At 41.7% G+C, this 20,535-nt stretch overlaps 1 protein-coding gene across 2 annotated transcripts; it reads left to right on the top strand.

Moving 5' to 3' along the window:
• Positions 1 to 1,118: 1,118 nt before the first annotated feature.
• On the top strand, positions 1,119 to 7,094 carry LOC133532342 (acyl-CoA Delta(11) desaturase-like). Of its 2 annotated transcripts, none has more exons than XM_061870944.1 (7): positions 1,119 to 1,220; positions 2,264 to 2,463; positions 3,233 to 3,355; positions 3,487 to 3,700; positions 4,503 to 4,658; positions 5,355 to 5,471; positions 6,256 to 7,094. In XM_061870944.1, the coding sequence occupies exons 2-7, from the start codon at positions 2,280 to 2,282 to the stop codon at positions 6,557 to 6,559; spliced, it is 1,098 nt and encodes a 365-aa protein (XP_061726928.1). In that variant the 5' UTR covers positions 1,119 to 1,220; positions 2,264 to 2,279; the 3' UTR covers positions 6,560 to 7,094. The 2 variants fall into 2 exon arrangements, with proteins under 2 accessions (XP_061726928.1, XP_061726929.1); XM_061870945.1 differs by lacking the exon at positions 1,119 to 1,220 and adding an exon at positions 1,343 to 1,365.
• The last annotated feature ends 13,441 nt before the right edge of the window (positions 7,095 to 20,535 follow it).

The following is a 20,535-nucleotide window of genomic DNA, read 5'->3' as shown; positions in this document are numbered from 1 at the left end:
CATGAAATTAAAATTCATTTATTTAAGTACATTATTTAAATAGTATTAACAAAATACATTAAGGCAACCGTGGTCAACACATTGACAACCGTCAACTATTTCTCAACGTGTCCACCACCAACCATAGTGTTGTTTCTCACAAAAATGAAAACAAATTTAGGAACGTAAATCGGTGAGTTTAATGACATCCTAATTTTGTATATAATTTTTTGAAATGCTTTAATCGTCAGGTGACTAACTCCAAAGAATAATGAAAGAAAAATCAACTTTTAGTGACTATGAGAATACAATCAAATGGCTCTGAACTTATGGCAATAAATTATTTAATTTACCAGCCATTTTATTGTAATATCATCGTGATGGTCGGGTGACAACCAGAGGACCCCACAGCAAACATAGGGAAATAGTCGTTTCACTCAAATTTCACGAAATTTTAGTATGATGTAGATTTCAATCTCGTGATTATTTTTGAAGTGAAAACTTCTTTAGTGGCGCTGTGCACTTTTTGTGATGGGGATAAAATGTTAAACTCGCGTCAGGTGTCACGTGACCGTCAGATTGAAAATTCGTAACAGGGACACGTGACATGGTGACGTGCAGATTGAATGTAATCGAAGCCTGGTTACTTTTGAAAAATCGTATCTCATTCAAGTGTGACATTTTATTTTCTTCATAATCAAAGTGCTGTCGTCATAACGGTTAAAGAGGTTTAATCTTTTTTAATTGTGTTGTATTGTATCTTTGTGTTGTTGGGTGTCCATGATTGTAGATACTCAAATTTTTCCTTACCAAAAAGTTAAATAACAGAAAAGAAGCGTGATTGTTTTACTTAATATGATGGTGAACGATTCATTAACATTTACTGATTGTGTAGGCTGTAGTCCTGCTCACGTCTCATGAATTACTCTGTATATGTTATACATATATTACTTACCGGCACTCCCGGAGTGCAATCCGTTGTTTTTTTTTTATAAGGGCATAAATCTCTCAGAAGTATACTTTCTGACGATATTACAATTTAGATGGCTATAAAATGCCTGTTAACTTGAATACATTCAGTCTTTAACTTTGTACGGTTTTATTACAAGACCCCTTTGTAGAGTGAAACTATGTAAAACCTCGTAAACATGTGTGACGCGGTGTCATGGCGAGTACCGACAATATAAAGAAGAGCTCTTCCGTGTTTGTTTTAGTTTGTGTCAGTGTTAGTTAACAAAGAGGTAAGTTATTTTCACCACATCCGCTCGGATAGGGTTTTTTTATGGTTTCGTAGTCAACTAGGAACCCTTATAGTTTCGTCATGTCCGTCTGTCTATACGTACGCAGCTTTGCTCCTGATCGGTTCGCTATAGTTTTCCTTGAAAGGTCATTTTTGGGTTTTTTACAACAGTCTATTTTGACGGACGGGTGTCCTACACTGGGCAAGGCCCGACATATGCTCTTGGCTGTTTTTTATTCTCTGGAATCGGTGGACAAACTGACAATTTATCTTCCAGAATGCAAAGGACACAAATTCCACAATGAATTAAATAGTTAATTCCAGTTTCTTCCAAACAGTTTCTAATTTCAGTTTTTTTTGTGGTATTAAAAACGCGTTGCCTTGTTGGCAAGTGTGCCCCGTGACTATGTGTGTACTGTGAAGGTTTCCAACCTTCACATATCTCGCCTCCTCGGGTAGAAGTGGCGATCATCATAACAAAACTACACCCTGTCCTATCCTACCCTAACTACAGGCTCCTACCTACTCCAGGCCCCTACAGAGTATAATAATTTTCCTAATCACCATTCGCTGTGAGTTAGCCTTGTTCAAGGTAGCTCGTGTCCAAACCATCCGCACAGGTTTCTCTCTCGTTTCGTTTTCAACCTTTACAGTCTCGTGGTTGATAACTGGCAGCGATTATTTGAATTCAGAATTAACTATTGCCCTGCTGAAGGAATAAAGATCTCAAGGCGATTGATTCGGAAAGCGGCAAGCATCAACGATAAGTAGTCGATATTTGTATTATACTGATTTGAAGAAAAAATATTATTATAGATTATCAGAAATCTACGTCGAGCGTTTACATTCCCCACCTCAGATAGACCGTATCCCTTTACAAAACCTAGATGTAATATTGAAGCAGTTAGAACTACAAAAAGGTCGCCCGGTGTTTTTTGTAGGGAGACCGACCGGTTTTCCTACAATATATGCTCGGCGTGCTCGGTAACCATGTATAGATGTAATTTTAAGCGCTAACAATTGTTCCATTTTTTTAAATCACAGGTACTAAAACAAAGGTATGCTTCCACGAGAGTCCAAAAAAGTAACTCTGCGCAGCTATGAAACGCCCGTGGCTTCGCTTCCGCCAAGAAAATATGAGATAATTTACCTCAACTTGTTTCTGCATATCGCTGGTCACATCTCTGCTGTCTATGGTCTATATCTGTGCTTCACTGCGGCACAATGGAAAACTATTTTCTTTGGTATGTATTTTTTCATTTTGTTTTATATCTGCAATCAGTCGCACGAGTATAATCAGATGAGTTAGGAAGTATATACTCGTACACTATACGTATAGAAAACACTATACTAAGATGACGTGGCACTGGCACCGTCAGTAATAGGATGTACCTATCCCATAAATCCTGTACAATAATTAATATTATTCATCACTTTTTGAACACTGACTACATTTTACTAACAAGAGCCATAGAGCTGCTTAAGTCTGACGTTTGTTTTGTTTGATTTCAAATAAATGGCTTCCATTAATCAGTTAATTTTGTCGACACCCTCCCTCTTCTGTCTGAGTCGACGGCCTAACTCTCGTCTCGTGTACAGCGCTTCGTGTCAGCTCCCAAGCAACAACTTTACTTATTTTTTCTACTGTTCAACTCCTGTTGAACTCCTTTAGAGAACTCTAATGAAATTGACCAATCACATAATATCACAACAGATAGAACAAAAGACATCAACGAACTTCTTTTTAATTAAATAGAAGCCCGTTTATGTCTTTTGTTATATCTTTTTATTTACTGCGATACTTATCTGTTTGTGTTTAATTATTTAGGTTGTATAGTAGAAAATGCTTTATTTTAGTTGACTCATAGAAAAACATTGTAAATAATAGTGATATAACGAAGCTTTTCAATCTCGCACCTTATTTAGAACACTCAGCAAGCTTCGTGGCCTAAACATTCGACTGAAAAGCTCTTCATTATATCACGATTGTATAAAGTACTATGTGCTTCGTAGCGTACTTGTGGTTGCTGATGGGCGAGCTGGGCGTGGTGTGCGGCGCGCATCGCCTCTGGTCGCACCGCTCGTTCAAGGTCAAGCCGCCTCTGGAGATTATGCTCATGCTCTTCAATTGCATCGGTGAGAATAAGAAAGCCACAGATCAAACCACATGTTTAATCTGATATATTTTGTGATATCTGAGACATCTTACTTTACTACCCTATACTACTATATACTAGGTATACATACATATTTATAATCTCTATCAGGCTTCCAAAACACGGCGACGGACTGGGTGCGGAACCACCGCCTGCACCACAAGCACAGCGACACCGACGCGGACCCGCACAACTCCAACAGGGGCATGCTGTTCTCGCACATCGGCTGGCTGTGTGTGAGGAAACACCCCGACGTGAAGGAGCGCGGCAAAACTACTGATATGAGTGATATTTACAGCAACCCCGTGCTGCGCTTTCAGAAGAAGTAAGAATTTGAAAAATTTACCACTTCGAGTTAGATTCCAACTTGCGACCTCTAAACAAACTAAACCCGACCACTTCATCAGGAGGCTCGCTTGCTCGTTTGCTGACTATCGCATAAAAAAAGAAGGATAAGTTCGCTTCTGGTCAGGTTCGGTAGCTCAGGTGGTTAAGAGCGATTGGATCATACTTAATTCAGAATCTTGAATGACTTAGTCACAAGGTGTAACCGCGTTTTGGAAGTACGCATAATAAAAAGTAAACTAATTAGGAAGGTAGGATGCTCTCTTCGCATTTTGATTGACCACCCTAATTAGGACGGCACGTACTTAAAGATCGAGGATTTGTCAGTGTGCGTCCAACGCCACTTGTGCCGGAAGAAGTTGCATCGTCCGTGGCCGGTTTGGATTGATTTTAATTCTTGTAATTGTGACTTTGTGAATTGCAGAACCCGCCAAATCCGCCATTTTGAAAAAAAAAACATAAATGTAAGTAATTAATTACCTGCAAAACTTGCTAATAAAATAACACGAGGTACAGTAGAGAAATGCGACCACCGGACGTGTGAAGATATTTAGCCCAGGCTGAAACGTAGACTGGCCAGTGGCGTACCTATTACAAAGCCCACAGCGTTGCATTTAAGGGGACAAAGCCACTCTTTTTATTACATTGAGAGAGTTGAAAAAAATGGCCTCGCAGATGCAACTTCCCCACGCTAGATTACATTAAGCTACACCACTGACTTTCGGTTCGCTGGGTCAAAAAGTAGGTATTCATGAATGATTTAAAAATGTCTGTCTTTTCAGACACAAAGTGCCTTTGTTCGGGGCTATGTGCTTCGGTCTCCCGACGCTCATACCGACACTATGGGGAGAAGATATCGTCACAGCGTGGCACGTCAACCTGCTGCGATTCGTCCTCAATCTCAACAGCATCTTGTTGGTCAACAGCATAGCTCATAAGTGAGTCAACTGTGTACTGTAGAGCAATGTGCTTCGGTCTGCCGACGCTCATTCACTTTGGAGAGAGAGCATCATCATAGCGTGGCATGTCAACCAGCATAGTCCATAAGTGACTCAACTGTGTACTGTAGAGCGATGTGATTTGGTCTGCCGATGTTCATACACTTTGGAGAGAGAGCATTATCACAGCGTGGCACGTCAACAGCATAGCGCATAAGTTAGTCAAACCTTATACCGACACTCTGGGGAGAAGATATCGTCACAGCGTGGCACGTCACCCTGCTGCGATTCGTCCTTAACCTCAACAGCATCTTGTTTGTCAACAGCATAGCCTATAAGTTAGTTTAGTGTGTACTGTAGAGTAATGTGCTTAGGTCACCGGTACTCTGTGAATCCAATACACTGTATCTGCAGTGCAGTGATTTGTCTGTCGTAGTTACAGTGTATTGAATTCCAGGGCCGACGCTGGACCCAGGCTCTTAGGAGAAAGCATCTGGTCCACAGCATACCTCATAAATGAGTACACCGTCTACTGTAGGCTTGTAGAGCAATGTGCTTCGGTCTCCGACGTTAAAAAATCAGAACACGGTACCAAATATACCCTTACACGGAGCCCCATTATTTTTGTTACATCCTGTATGTCATGCTTGATGCTATATGTGCCTGTATTTTTGACAGCCTGTTTATTTGTTGTAGGTACGGCACTAGGCCGTACGACAGAACGATATGTCCGCGGCAGAACACCACCTGTAACATGATGACCCTGGGGGAAGGGTTCCACAACTACCACCACACCTTCCCGTGGGACTACAGGTTCGTATTTAGTAAACAGACAGATCCTTACATATCTTCTGAATGCAGTAACTGACCACCAGGGCCCACGAGGCCCAGGCCCAGGGGCCCAGGCAACCTGGCAATGGTGTAGAGATGGAGAAGACCCCCCCCCCCCAGTCGAGGCGGAAAACCCTCTCCCATTCGGCGGCCGTTGCCCACAGCTCGATCCCATATTGTAAGCGTGAGTGCACTGATGCGAAGTAACAGAATGCTAGAACAGAGTAACTACTTATAAGATAAACTAATATAACTAAACCTACCTATAACTCAAAAAATAAAATAACTAAATTTACCCTCCAACCCTTGGCCTCTTGGCGGAGTGCCCATCACGCAGGCTGCATTCCCGCGCTGTATCGCAATAGCGAGTCTTTGCGCCAGAAAGCTGGTCGCGCGAGGGTCTCCCGTTGCCTCCCTTGTCGCCTCCCTCGCTCCCTCGCTCCCTCGCTCCCTCGCTCCCTCGCTCCCCCGCTCGGGAGCCACCTCGCCCCGCGCGCACCTCGGCCCCGCGGCCCGGGCGTCGAGACGCCGAACGTTACGAACTCGTAGTTGGCGCCGAGACAGCTATATATATATATATATATCTATGGCTATATATGTTGTGTCGTTCTCGCGCTGCCCCGGCATGTCTGCTGGTCGCTGTAGGACATCGCGTGCGACGCAGGTAGCGTCCCACACCAGCGCGCGAGTGTAGTAATATTTATACTTGAAACAACAAATCAAAATATGTTAAATATTTGCTATTAAAAGTATTTTTTGTTTCCAGGTCAGCAGAACTAGGAAAAAATTACCTAAACTTTACAAAATGGTTCATAGACTTCTTTGCTCTCATTGGCTGGGCGTATGACCTCAAAACGGTGCCCGATGACATGATCCAGAGGAGAATGAAAAGGACAGGAGATGGCTCCAATTCTTGGGGCTGGGGCGACAAGGACATGACGAAGGAAGAGAGAGACAGCGCTACTATCATCTATCCTGAGAAAAAAGATGATATAAAGATGATTTCTAAAAAAATTGACTACTCAAAAATTTTTAGTCATGATTATTTTAGACTGTTTGATGAGCTTTGAATAGGTAAACCGTTTTTTATCCCAAAAGTATACATAAGGGTCCGTTCATTTATTACGTGAGACGATTTAGGGCGGAAAGGGGTCGACCATGTTTATTTTTTTACAAGGGGGTGAGAGGGGAGTCTTGATAGTTCTTATGCAAGTTTGTATGGAGAACCGAGCTTTCTGCGGACTCTTAAAGAGCTGACATGCAGGCCATAAAACTCCAAAACAAAAAACAAAATATTTGACCCAATTCTATATAGGGATTGATAAGGCAACCTATGCTGGCGCCATTTGTAGAATACTTCGACCAGCCAACCCCATTTTACTGTTATTTGAATATCTGGGATAATTCGGGATATAGGTAATATTACTTCGATTTTTTTTTCTATTATCACTTTAATGTGTACCTATTTATTTGGGGTGATTTCCTTAATTAGGTAGACGGTAGAGGTCAGCTCGCACCGAAGTAGATTTATATATATATGAATTTTAAGCTTTCTATACCAAACGGACAATAAATATAGGTAAATTATACGAAGAATTATATTTACCTAACTAGTTTTATTTAATTTTCCCGAACGTTCTCGGAAATGTCCTCTTTTTGTTCGTAGATCGAACAAGGAAAGTACTCATCGCAACATTTGTCTTTTAGAATTTCAACCGCTGCGGACATTATAGGGCTTATTAGATACATCCGGCCGTCAGCTAATCGAAGCCAATCGGCCGCCAGCTCCATCGAAGCCGACGTCAGTTCCGATGTCGAGCCCAATGACTCTCGCAAGGATAGTTTTCCGTTTCATATAATATAAGAACTTCGTTAACAATAATTGATATATAAAAAAATACTCTTGAATCGCCAAAAATCTTAAACAAAAAAAATTAAAATGTTAATTTTTGCACATGAACATATTTTTGATAATTCAAATATTTTTAACGACGTTCATAGCGCTATTCATTTATTACGTAAGACAATTTTTACCAGTTTGTTACCCCTATGCAAGAAAAAATAAGAATAGGCCAACCCCCAGTCCAGACGGGATCTCCTAGTAGGTAAGTATTGTATTCTTTAGACGGTATGAGATCGATTTGATCGAAAAAGAAATTAGCGTCTTTTGAGGAATTCATTTTTTGATTTACATTAATTTTCAATGGTGATATTGCGGCGCTCTGAATAAATGCAAATCGTCACAAATTGGTATTCTTGTGTGTACACCAGGGACTGAAAAACCGCAAAAGACCGGTAACCTAAAATAAAGGTATCAATTGAATAGGTATCCAAAGCTAAGGGTACCCGAATAAAATCGCAAAAGACCGATACCTAAGATAAGGGTATCAATTGAATAGGTATCCAAAGCTAACGGTACCCGAATAAAATCGCACAAGACCGATACCTAAACTAAGGGTATCAATTGAAAAGCTATAGAACTGTAACGGTACCCGAATAAAATCGCAAACGACCGATACCTACACAAAGGGTATCAATTGAATAGGTATCCAAAGCTAACGGTACCCGAATAAAATCGCACAAGACCGATACCTAAACTAAGGGTATCAATTGAAAAGCTATACAACTGTAACGGTACCCGAATAAATAAAATGTAATAGGTACATTTTTCAAACGGTACCGCTACAGTTGAAAGGGTACCGTACGGTACCGTTTCAAGTAGACTTCTACTTTGGAATCCAAGATGGCGGCTGTGCACTCGTCATAAAAGTCGTCATGGATATCGTTTTATAGGTTTTAGGGAGTGCAGATTTCGAAATTGATGACCATTTTGGAATCCAAGATGGCGGCCGTGCACTCTGTCATAAAAGTCGTCATGGATATCGTTTTATAGGTTTTAGGGAGTGCAGATTTCGAAAATGATGACCATTTTGGAATCCAAGATGGCGGCCGTGCATTCTGTCATAAAAGTCGTCATGGATATCGTTTTATAGGTTTTAGGGAGTGCAGATTTCGAAAATATTGACCATTTTGGAATCCAAGATGGCAGCCGTGCACTCTGTCATAAAAGTCGTCATGGATATCGTTTTATAGGTTTTAGGGAGTGCAGATTTCGAAAATGATGACCATTTTGGAATCCAAGATGGCGGCCGTGCACTCTTGTCATAAAAGTCGTCATGGATATCGTTTTATAGGTTTTAGGGAGTGCAGATTTCGAAAATGATGACCATTTTGGAATCCAAGATGGCGGCCGTGCATTCTGTCATAAAAGTCGTCATGGATATCGTTTTATAGGTTTTAGGGAGTGCAGATTTCGAACATATTGACCATTTTGGAATCCAAGATGGCGGCCGTGCACTCTGTCATAAAAGTCGTCATGGATATCGTTTTATAGGTTTTAGGGAGTGCAGATTTCGAAAATGATGACCATTTTGGAATCCAAGATGGCGGCCGTGCATTCTGTCATAAAAGTCGTCATGGATATCGTTTTATAGGTTTTAGGGAGTGCAGATTTCGAAAATATTGACCATTTTGGAATCCAAGATGGCGGCCGTGCACTCTGTCATAAAAGTCGTCATGGATATCGTTTTATAGGTTTTAGGGAGTGCAGATTTCGAAAATGATGACCATTTTGGAATCCAAGATGGCGGCCGTGCATTCTGTCTTAAAAGTCGTCATGGATATCGTTTTATAGGTTTTAGGGAGTGCAGATTTCGAAATTGATGACCATTTTGGAATCCAAGATGGCGGCCGTGCATTCTGTCATAAAAGTCGTCATGGATATCGTTTTATAGGTTTTAGGGAGTGCAGATTTCGAAAATATTGACCATTTTGGAATCCAAGATGGCGGCCGTGCACTCTGTCATAAAAGTCGTCATGGATATCGTTTTATAGGTTTTAGGGAGTACAGATTTCGAAAATGATGACCATTTTGGAATCCAAGATGTCGGCCGTGCACTCTGTCATAAAAGTCGTCATGGATATCGTTTTATAGGTTTTAGGGAGTGCAGATTTCGAAAATGATGACCATTTTGGAATCCAAGATGGCGGCCGTGCATTCTGTCATAAAAGTCGTCATGGATATCGTTTTATAGGTTTTAGGGAGTGCAGATTTCGAACATATTGACCATTTTGGAATCCAAGATGGCGGCCGTGCACTCTGTCATAAAAGTCGTCATGGATATCGTTTTATAGGTTTTAGGGAGTGCAGATTTCGAAAATGATGACCATTTTGGAATCCAAGATGGCGGCCGTGCATTCTGTCTTAAAAGTCGTCATGGATATCGTTTTATAGGTTTTAGGGAGTGCAGATTTCGAAATTGATGACCATTTTGGAATCCAAGATGGCGGCCGTGCATTCTGTCATAAAAGTCGTCATGGATATCGTTTTATAGGTTTTAGGGAGTGCAGATTTCGAAAATATTGACCATTTTGGAATCCAAGATGGCGGCCGTGCACTCTGTCATAAAAGTCGTCATGGATATCGTTTTATAGGTTTTAGGGAGTACAGATTTCGAAAATGATGACCATTTTGGAATCCAAGATGTCGGACGTGCACTCTGTCATAAAAGTCGTCATGGATATCGTTTTATAGGTTTTAGGGAGTGCAGATTTCGAAAATGATGACCATTTTGGAATCCAAGATGGCGGCCGTGCATTCTGTCATAAAAGTCGTCATGGATATCGTTTTATAGGTTTTAGGGAGTGCAGATTTCGAACATATTGACCATTTTGGAATCCAAGATGGCGGCCGTGCACTCTGTCATAAAAGTCGTCATGGATATCGTTTTATAGGTTTTAGGGAGTGCAGATTTCGAAATTGATGACCATTTTGGAATCCAAGATGGCGGCCGTGCACTCTGCCATAAAAGTCGTCATGGATATCGTTTTATAGGTTTTACGGAGTGCAGATTTCGAAAATGATGACCATTTTGGAATCCAAGATGGCGGCCGTGCATTCTGTCATAAAAGTCGTCATGGATATCGTTTTATAGGTTTTAGGGAGTGCAGATTTCGAAAATGATGACCATTTTGGAATCCAAGATGGCGGCCGTGCACTCTGTCATAAAAGTCGTCATGGATATCGTTTTATAGGTTTTAGGGAGTGCAGATTTCGAAATTGATGACCATTTTGGAATCCAAGATGGCGGCCGTGCAATCTGTCATAAAAGTCGTCATGGATATCGTTTTATAGGTTTTAGGGAGTGCAGATTTCGAAAATGATGACCATTTTGGAATCCAAGATGGCGGCCGTGCACTCTGTCATAAAAGTCGTCATGGATATCGTTTTATAGGTTTTAGGGAGTGCAGATTTCGAAAATGATGACCATTTTGGAATCCAAGATGGCGGCCGTGCACTGTCATAAAAGTCGTCATGGATATCGTTTCATAGGTTTTAGGGAGTGCAGATTTCGAAAATGATGACCATTTTGGAATCCAAGATGGCGGCCGCACTGTGGGCTGAAAATCGGCCTTCATAGAAATAGAAACCGAAGTATTAATTTTGAATTTTTTTATTGGAATAGCTTTTGTTTGGTTTTATTATGTCCAAAAATTAATCTTAGCTAATTTGGTTGGAGAAATAATTAATTATATTTTTTTTTTTTCAAAATCTTTGTATGGCGCGTATCAGAAAAATCGAGTTTTCTCCGAAAATAAAATTTAACCGTAATATCCTGACAGATGATTTTAAAACCAATTATTCTTGATTTTTCCATATAATTAGATTTTTCCTACGGGGTGCACTTTTTTTTTAAATCGATGTAATTTTTTAATTTTTTTTTTGTATTTTTTTATTGTAATACGGTTAAACTTGTTACTTTGACTACAAAAAAATAATTTGAGTTTGATCGAACCAATAATCTACGCGTAGTGAATTTTTGTTTTAACCAAATGTATGGAGCGTACGAGTAAAACGGTTCTTTTTTTTCAAAAATTAATTGTATACCGTAATATCCTTGCAGATGTACCAACCTTGTATCAATTATTAAGGATATTTTGACATAACGCGAACTTTTCTACCGTATGCACTTATCTAATAAAAAATAAAAAAAACTTATTTTTTCATGCTGAAATAACTTTTGCTCATTGTTTTAATTAAGTAGATAAATAATAAACACACAAGTTACAAGTAGAAAATTGAAAATAAAACCATTACATCCATCATTCACTACGCGTAAGTTATTGGTTCGATCAAACTCAAATTCATTTTTTGTAGTCAAAATAACGAATATAACCGTATTAAAAAAAATCGATTTAAAACAAAGTGCACCCCGTAGGAAAATTCTAATTATGTGGAAAAATCAAGAATAATTGGTTTTAAAATCATCTGTCAGGATATTACGGTAAAATTTTATTTTCGGAGAAAACTCGATTTTTCTGATACGCGCCATACAAAGATTTTGAAAAAAAAATATAACTAATTATTTTTCCAACCAAATTAGCTAAGATTTGAGCTATATGTTTGAGCCTTTTGGGGTGGAAACCCTTGGCCCGTGGGGACCTGGCGCTCACAACATTTTTAAAGAGCTTTCGAAGCGCCTCGTGTAGGCAACGGGTGACAAGAGGGCTGGCTCTTACCTCGCACAACGCATTGGCATTGCTGTCCAGCGCGGCAATGCCGCCAGCCTTCTAGGCACCTTGCCACAAGGCACCGAGCTGGAGCCAATTTTTAGGGTTCCGTAGCCAAATGGCAAAAAACGGAACCCTTATAGATTCGTCATGTCCGTCTTTCTGTCCGATTCTGTCACAGCCACTTTTTTCCGAAACTATAAGAGCTATATTGTTCAAAAAAACTTAGTAAGTGGATGTATTCTATGATCCGCATTAAGATGTTCACACAAAAATAGAAAAAAAACAATAAATTTTGGGGGTTCCCCATACTTAGAACTGAAACTCAAAAAATCTTTTTTCATCAAACCGGTCTTCAAAAATGATATTGAGGTTTCTAATATCATTTTTTTCTAAAATGAATAGTTTGCGCGAGAGACACTTCCAAAGTGGTAAAATGTGTGTCCCCCCCCCCCCCCCCCCTGTAACTTCTAAAATAACAGAATGAAAAATCTAAAAAAAATATATGATATACATTACCATGCAAACTTCCACCTTCCAAATTGGTTTGAACGAGATCTAGTGAGTAGTTTTTTTTTTAATACGTCATAAAATTAAAAAAAAAAATTTTCATCAAACCCATACGTGTGGGGTATCTATGGATAGGTCTTCAAAAATGATATTTAGGTTCCTAATATCATTTTTTTCTAAACTGAATAGTTTGCGCGAGAGACACTTCCAAAGTGGTAAAATGTGTGTCCAAAGTGGTAAAATGTTGAACAAGATCTTGTAGCAACACATATTATGTATGTTTAAATCGTTTTTGTTGTCAATGTTAGTTGCCTGCGCGCCGCGCTTCCGCGCCGCGCGTTGTACCCAAAAGTAACGGTCCAATCTTCGGGCGCATTCGTGCGCGCTCGGTTTTCCTAGCCAACTCAGTCATATCCGATACTTGACGCCGGGAGGCTGCGCGCAGGCCGATCGCTCTCGCTTGCATTTTAATTACGTTTTATGTGTACTTTTCTGTATTTCTTCTTCTACGGTGTTCTGTGCTATTTTCTTTCTTCCGTACTGTACTGACTATCTTCTGTGGACTGTGTTTAACCTATAATAAACTTTATAAATGTTAAACTACAGCATATTATTTAATAGCCCCATAGCTACAAATTTGGTGACTTCCCGACGTTAGAACTGAGTGCAGTGCAGTGTTATAGTATCTGTGTGAACTTTGATCGCTATAATAAAGTGCGGAATAAGTTATCATGCCAACGACGGCAAGTGATACTAATACTACGTCTACTCCACCGGTTGTTAGTTTGCCGAGGACATTGGATTCGACCGTTAGTGCAGTTGGCGTTAAAGTTCCGCCATTTTGGGCCGAGGAACCGGCTTTGTGGTTTGCCCAGTTGGAGGGACAGTTTAGTTTGGCGAATATTGTGTCCGACTCGACCAAGTTTTACCATGTCGTCAGCAACCTGGAACATAAATATGCAGCGGAGGTCAAGGACATAATTACCAAGCCGCCAGCGACGGAAAAATACGACAAATTAAAGTCTGAGCTGATTTACAGATTGTCCGTGTCCAAGGACAAGCGAGTGGAGGAGTTGGTGTCTCAAGCTGAACTGGGTAATCGTAAGCCCTCGCAGTTTTTACGACACCTACGTGACCTGGCCGGTACCGACTTATCGGACGACTTTTTGCGCAGCATATGGGCTAAACGTTTACCGCCGCATGTGCAAACCGTTATTGCTACGATGTCAGATGCCAGTTTGGACAAGGTTGCCGCGCTGGCCGACCGAGTGAATGACATTGTAGTACACACACCTCACGTTGCGGAAGCTTCTGGGTCGGCTGTTCCTGTTCCCGTGCCGTCATCTGCACCGAGCTCTATGGAGGAACGTCTCAACCGCCGTATAGATGGCCTTGTGCGGCAAGTAGCTGCCTTAACGACTGGAAATTCCCGTGGGCGAGCTACATCGCGCTCGCGCTCCAGGGGACGTCTCAGCTCTCGCTCAAGGAGTCGCGCGGGGGACAACGGCAGATGCTGGTACCATGACAGATTCGGCCCCCGTGCAACTAAGTGTCGCGCGCCGTGCAGCTGGACCGAGGGAAATGCCAGCGGCGGTCACTAATGACGACGAGTGATTGCCAGGTTTCCCCAGGTCGTCTTTTCGTCACCGACAAGAACACTAAACTGACATTTTTAGTAGATAGTGGCTCTGATCTTTGTGTTTTTCCTTTTACTTCTGTAAATCCTCAGTACCGCACTAAAGATAAATACCAATTGTTTGCTGCTAATGGTACCCCTATACCTACTTATGGCTCAATTAGTCTTACGCTTGATTTTGGCTTACGCCGTGCTTTTCATTGGCGTTTTATCTTGGCCGAAGTGACAAAGCCTATTATCGGCGTAGATTTTTTAGCTTTTTATAATCTAGTAATAGATGTTAGGCATAAACGGCTTATAGATTATTGTACTCTGCTTACTGCTCGTGCTTATTCAGCCTCTTCTTGCTCTGTGAGCAGCATTAAGTCGATTGCAGGTACAACGGCGTATCACGAAATACTGCAGCAGTTTCCTGAAATTACGAGACCTGTGGGTGACCCGACGGAGCGAACCGTGAAGCACAATACGGTTCACTATATCCGTACCACCCCTGGTCCGCCGGTGTACTGTCGTCCTAGACGGTTGGACGCAGAGCGGCTCAAAATAGCCAAGCAGGAGTTCGACGATATGGTGCGTACAGGTATAGCACGTCGCTCCGATAGCCCCTGGTCGTCGCCTCTTCACATGGTCCCCAAAAAGAACAACGGCTGGCGGCCTTGCGGCGACTATCGCGCATTGAACGCCCGCACCATACCAGATAGGTATCCTGTTAGGCATCTTGCCGATTTCTCGCACAACTTACACGGCTGTCAGATTTTTAGCACATTGGACCTGGTTCGTGCCTACAACCAGATTCCGGTGTTTAAGGATGACATTGCTAAAACAGCCATAACGACGCCGTTTGGGTTGTTCGAGTTCAGCTTTATGGGGTTCGGGTTACGCAATGCCGCGCAGACTTTCCAGCGGTTCATTGACGAGATCCTCGGTGACCTGGAATTCTGCTTCCCGTATTTAGATGACATTCTCGTGGCATCTTCTTGCGCGACCGAGCATGAGAAGCACCTTAGGCAAGTATTCGAGCGACTGCGTGAGCATGGTGTTCTAATAAACACCGCGAAGTGCGTATTTGGTGAAGCTGAGGTTACATTCCTTGGCCATCGCATCTCCAGCTCAGGCACGTCACCCTTGCCTGAGAAGGTGAAGGCCATCATGGACTTCCCTCGCCCCACCAACATCAAGGCACTCCGTCGTTTCTTGGGCATGCTGAATTTTTATCGGCGTTTTCTACCGCACGCAGCCCAGAAACAGGCACCGCTAAATGGTTTGTTGGTCGGTCATCACTGCAAGAGCTCTGCTAAGATTGAGTGGAATGCTGACCTCAACGCAGCTTTCGAGGCTTGCAAGGCGAGTCTAGGTGAGGCTACACTTCTTGTCCATCCACGTCCGAATGCTGAACTGGCTCTGGTCAGTGACGCCTCGGACATAGCGATCGGTGGTGTGATACAACAATTGGTAGGTAACACGTGGGAACCACTGGGTTTTTTCTCGCGTAAGTTGAACCCAGCCCAGCGCAAGTTCAGCCCGTACGACCGCGAGTTACTCGCAATTTACGAGTCTGTCAAGTACTTTCGGCATATGCTGGAGCTGAAGCCGTTCAGAATCTACACCGATCACAAACCAATCGTGTATGCCTTTAGCAAACCCTTGGACAAGTGCTCACCTCGCCAGTTTCGGTACTTGGATTTCCTTGCGCAGTTTTCCACCGACATCCGCCACATAGCAGGTGAGGAGAACGTGGTCGCTGACGCACTCTCTCGTCCTGTCGATGCAATCAGCGGCAAGGCCATTGACTACAATGCGTTAGCTTCTGCTCAGGAACGTGATGCTGAGTTCCAGCAGTTGCTAAAGACCGGATCGTCATTGCAGCTTAAAAGGTTGGTTGTTCCTGGTACGGCTGGTGACGCTGCAGTTTATTGTGACACATCAGGACCAATGGCTCGTCCCTATCTGACTCCCCAGTTCCGTCGACAAGCTTTCGACTCGATACATGGACTTAGTCATCCTAGCGCTAAGGCTACGACGAAGCTTGTAGCTCAGCGATATGTCTGGCCTGGGGTAAATAAAGACTGCCACAATTGGTCTAGAGCTTGTCAACACTGCCAGCGATGCAAAGTGTCAAGGCATGTGCACTCGCCTATAATGTCGTTTGCGACCGAGACAGAGCGTTTTGCACACGTGCACATTGACCTGGTCGGTCCGTTGCCGTTTTCACAGGGTTTCCAGTACTGCCTGACGGCATTGGACCGCTTTACAAGGTGGCCTGAGGTGATGCCAATTTCTGACATTAAAGCAGAAACCGTCACTCAAGCATTTTTCTCCGGGTGGGTGTCGCGATTCGGATGCCCCAAGCGTATAACAACGGATAGGGGGAGGCAGTTTATTTCCGAGACTTTCCGGCGCTTGGCGAAGTCCATCGGAGCTGAGCACATACAGACGACTGCCTACCACCCTGCGGCGAATGGCATGCTGGAGCGATTCCATAGACAGATGAAGGCTGCCATTAAATGCCATGCGAGCGAGGATTGGGTTGAAGTCCTGCCTCTGGTTCTTTTAGGAATCAGGACGGCATGGAAGGACGATTTAGCCGCTTCCACCGCGGAATATGTGTACGGCCAGCAACTGCGCTTGCCAGGGGATTTCTTTGAATCCTCGGGTCAAGATGCGCCAGTTGACTACACAGACTTCCTCTCTCGCTTGCAGCTTATAATGCGCAAATTACAGCCTTCACCAGTGGTTCGCCATGGTTCGCGTAAAGTTTTTGTTCATAAAGACCTGACTACGTCCACGCATGTGTTTCTACGTAACGATGCCGTGCGAAAGCCCCTGCAACCTACGTATACTGGGCCTTATCAGGTAGTTGAACGGGGAGACAAGTTTTTCAAGATTCTTATTAAAGGTAAGCCAAATAATGTCTCCATCGACCGGCTCAAGCCCGCGTACATGCTAAGCGAACCCGATCCTAGTCCAGCTTCTGATCAGCAGCTCGTAGCGCCACAACCAGCAAAGACTGAACGCAGAACTCGTTCAGGACGTGTTGTACGTTTTCCTAGCTACTTGTAATCGACCTAAAGGTCTCCGAAGGGGCTGATGTAGCAACACATATTATGTATGTTTAAATCGTTTTTGTTGTCAATGTTAGTTGCCTGCGCGCCGCGCTTCCGCGCCGCGCGTTGTACCCAAAAGTAACGGTCCAATCTTCGGGCGCATTCGTGCGCGCTCGGTTTTCCTAGCCAACTCAGTCATATCCGATACTTGACGCCGGGAGGCTGCGCGCAGGCCGATCGCTCTCGCTTGCATTTTAATTACGTTTTATGTGTACTTTTCTGTATTTCTTCTTCTACGGTGTTCTGTGCTATTTTCTTTCTTCCGTACTGTACTGACTATCTTCTGTGGACTGTGTTTAACCTATAATAAACTTTATAAATGTTAAACTACAGCATATTATTTAATAGCCCCATAGCTACAATCTAGTAAGTAGATTTTTTTTAATACGTCTTAAATGGTACGGAACCCTTCATGCGCGAGTCCGACTCGCACTTGGCCGCTTTTTACTTATAACTTTAGTTGTAGTTTTAGTTTTGAATCTTTTTCCTTTTTATCTTTATGTAGTTTTGTTTAAGATATATTTTAATGTAGTTTTTATTTTTTATTTTTTAATAATATATTCTTAGACGCTACTTACGATAGATTAATTTTGGGACATAATAAAACCCAACAAAAGCTATTCCAATAAAAAAAGTTCAAATTTAAGACTTCGGTTTCTATTTCTATGAAGGCCGATTTTCAGCCCACCGTGCGCCGTTTTGTCACCTAACTAGAGACGGACGGACGGTCATTTTTTGGTAGGTACATGGAGATTGTATTCCTTACGTCCGACTTCCATATTTAAATTGTATCAATTTTATAGTGACATCTGGTGGCGTAGTTTGCATAATCGGAAGTCGACTTTAAGCAAAAGTTAGAGATGTCTCGCTTCAATTAATATAAATCGCCTCCATCTTAACTAATGTTAACTAAATTTCTAAGTGTCGCCCCATGAGTAAGACTGACACCGACAAGGCCAGAGTTGAAACGCGAGTGCAAGACATTCACCATGGAATTCGTGGATTTAGATAAAGTGAAAAGTAAAAGTAAGTTATGTTATATTCATAAAATAGGTCCTCTGGGATCCTCAGATATTGATTTTCATCTCAATCTGAGCTTAAATGCCGAAATCAAAACTGGCGTGCGTTTTCTAAAAATTTGACCTCAGAATCATAATAAAGGTCCTCTGGGATCCTCAGATATCGTTTTTCATCTTAATCGGACCTAAAATGCCGAAATTTAAAATGGCGTGCGTTTTCTAAAAATTTGACCTCAGATTCACAATAAAGGTCCTCTGGGATCCTCAGATATCGATTTTCATCTTAATCTGAGCTTAAATGCCGAAACTTAAAATGGCGTGCGTTTTCTAAAAATTTGAACTCGGAATCATAATAAAGGTCCTCTGGGATCCTCAGATATCGATTTTCATCTCAATCTGAGCTTAAATGCCGAAATTTAAAATGGCGTGCGTTTTCTAAAAATTTGACCTCAGAATCATAATAAAGGTCCTCTGGGATCCTCAGATATCGATTTTCATCTCAATCTGAGCTTAAATACCGAAAACAAAAATGGCGTGCGTTTTCTAAAAATTTGACCTCAGAATCATAATAAAGGTCCTCTGGGATACTCAGATATCGATTTTCATCTCAATCTGAGCTTAAATGCCGAAATCAAAAATGGCGTGCGTTTTCTAAAAATTTGACCTCGGAATCATAATAAAGGTCCTCTGGGATCCTCAGATATCGATTTTTATCTCAATCTGAGCTTAAATGCCGAAATTTAAAATGGCGTGCGTTTTCTAAAAATTTGACCTCAGAATCATAATAAAGGTCCTCTGGGATCCTCAGATATCGATTTTCATCTCAATCTGAGCTTAAATGCCGAAAACAAAAATGGCGTGCGTTTTCTAAAAATTTGACCTCAGAATCATAATAAAGGTCCTCTGGGATCCTCAGATATCGATTTTCATCTCAATCTGAGCTTAAATGCCGAAATCAAAAATGGCGTGCGTTTTCTAAAAATTTGACCTCGGAATCATAATAAAGGTCCTCTGGGATCCTCAGATATCGATTTTCATCTCAATCTGAGCTTAAATGCCGAAATTTAAAATGGCGTGCGTTTTCTAAAAATTTGACCTCGGAATCATAATAAAGGTCCTCTGGGATCCTCAGATATCGATTTTCATCTCAATCTGAGCTTAAATGCCAAAATCAAAAATGGCGTGCGTTTTCTAAAAATTTGACCTCAGAATCATAATAAAGGTCCTCTGGGATCCTCAGATATCGATTTTCATCTCAATCTGAGCTTAAATGCCGAAATTTAAAATGGCGTGCGTTTTCTAAAAATTTGACCTCGGAATCATAATAAAGGTCCTCTGGGATCCTCAGATATCGATTTTCATCTCAATCTGAGCTTAAATGCCGAAAACAAAAATGGCGTGCGTTTTCTAAAAATTTGACCTCAGAATCATAATAAAGGTCCTCTGGGATCCTCAGATATCGATTTTCATCTCAATCTGAGCTTAAATGCCGAAAACATAAATGGCGTGCGTTTTCTAAAAATTTGACTTCAGAATCATAATAAAGGTCCTCAGGGATCCTCAGATATCGATTTTCATCTCAATCTGAGCTTAAATGCCGAAATTTTAAATGGCGTGCGTTTTCTAAAAATTTGACCTCAGAATCATAATAAAGGTCCTCTGGGATCCTCAGATATCGATTTTCATCTCAATCTGAGCTTAAATGCCGAAAACAAAAATGGCGTGCGTTTTCTAAAAATTTGACCTCAGAATCATAATAAAGGTCCTCTGGGATCCTCAGATATCGATTTTCATCTCAATCTGAGCTTAAATGCCGAAAACAAAAATGGCGTGCGTTTTCTAAAAATTTGAGCTCAGAATCATAATAAAGGTCCTCTGGGATCCTCAGATATCGATTTTCATCTCAATCTGAGCTTAAATGCCGAAATTTAAAATGGCGTGCGTTTTCTAAAAATTTGACCTCAGAATCATAATAAAGGTCCTCTGGGATACTCAGATACCGATTTTCATCTCAATCTGAGCTTAAATGCCGAAATCAAAAATGGCGTGCGTTTTCTAAAAATTTGACCTCGGAATCATAATAAAGGTCCTCTGGGATCCTCAGATATCGATTTTCATCTCAATCTGAGCTTAAATGCCGAAATTTAAAATGACGTGCGTTTTCTAAAAATTTGACCTCGGAATCATAATAAAGGTCCTCTGGGATC

The sequence above is a fragment of the Cydia pomonella genome, chromosome 27, assembly GCF_033807575.1.
Source record: "Cydia pomonella isolate Wapato2018A chromosome 27, ilCydPomo1, whole genome shotgun sequence".
Lineage (NCBI taxonomy): Eukaryota > Metazoa > Arthropoda > Insecta > Lepidoptera > Tortricidae > Cydia > Cydia pomonella.
The sequence above is the reverse complement of the archived record's forward strand: the minus strand, read 5'-3'. Positions and strand labels throughout refer to the sequence as shown.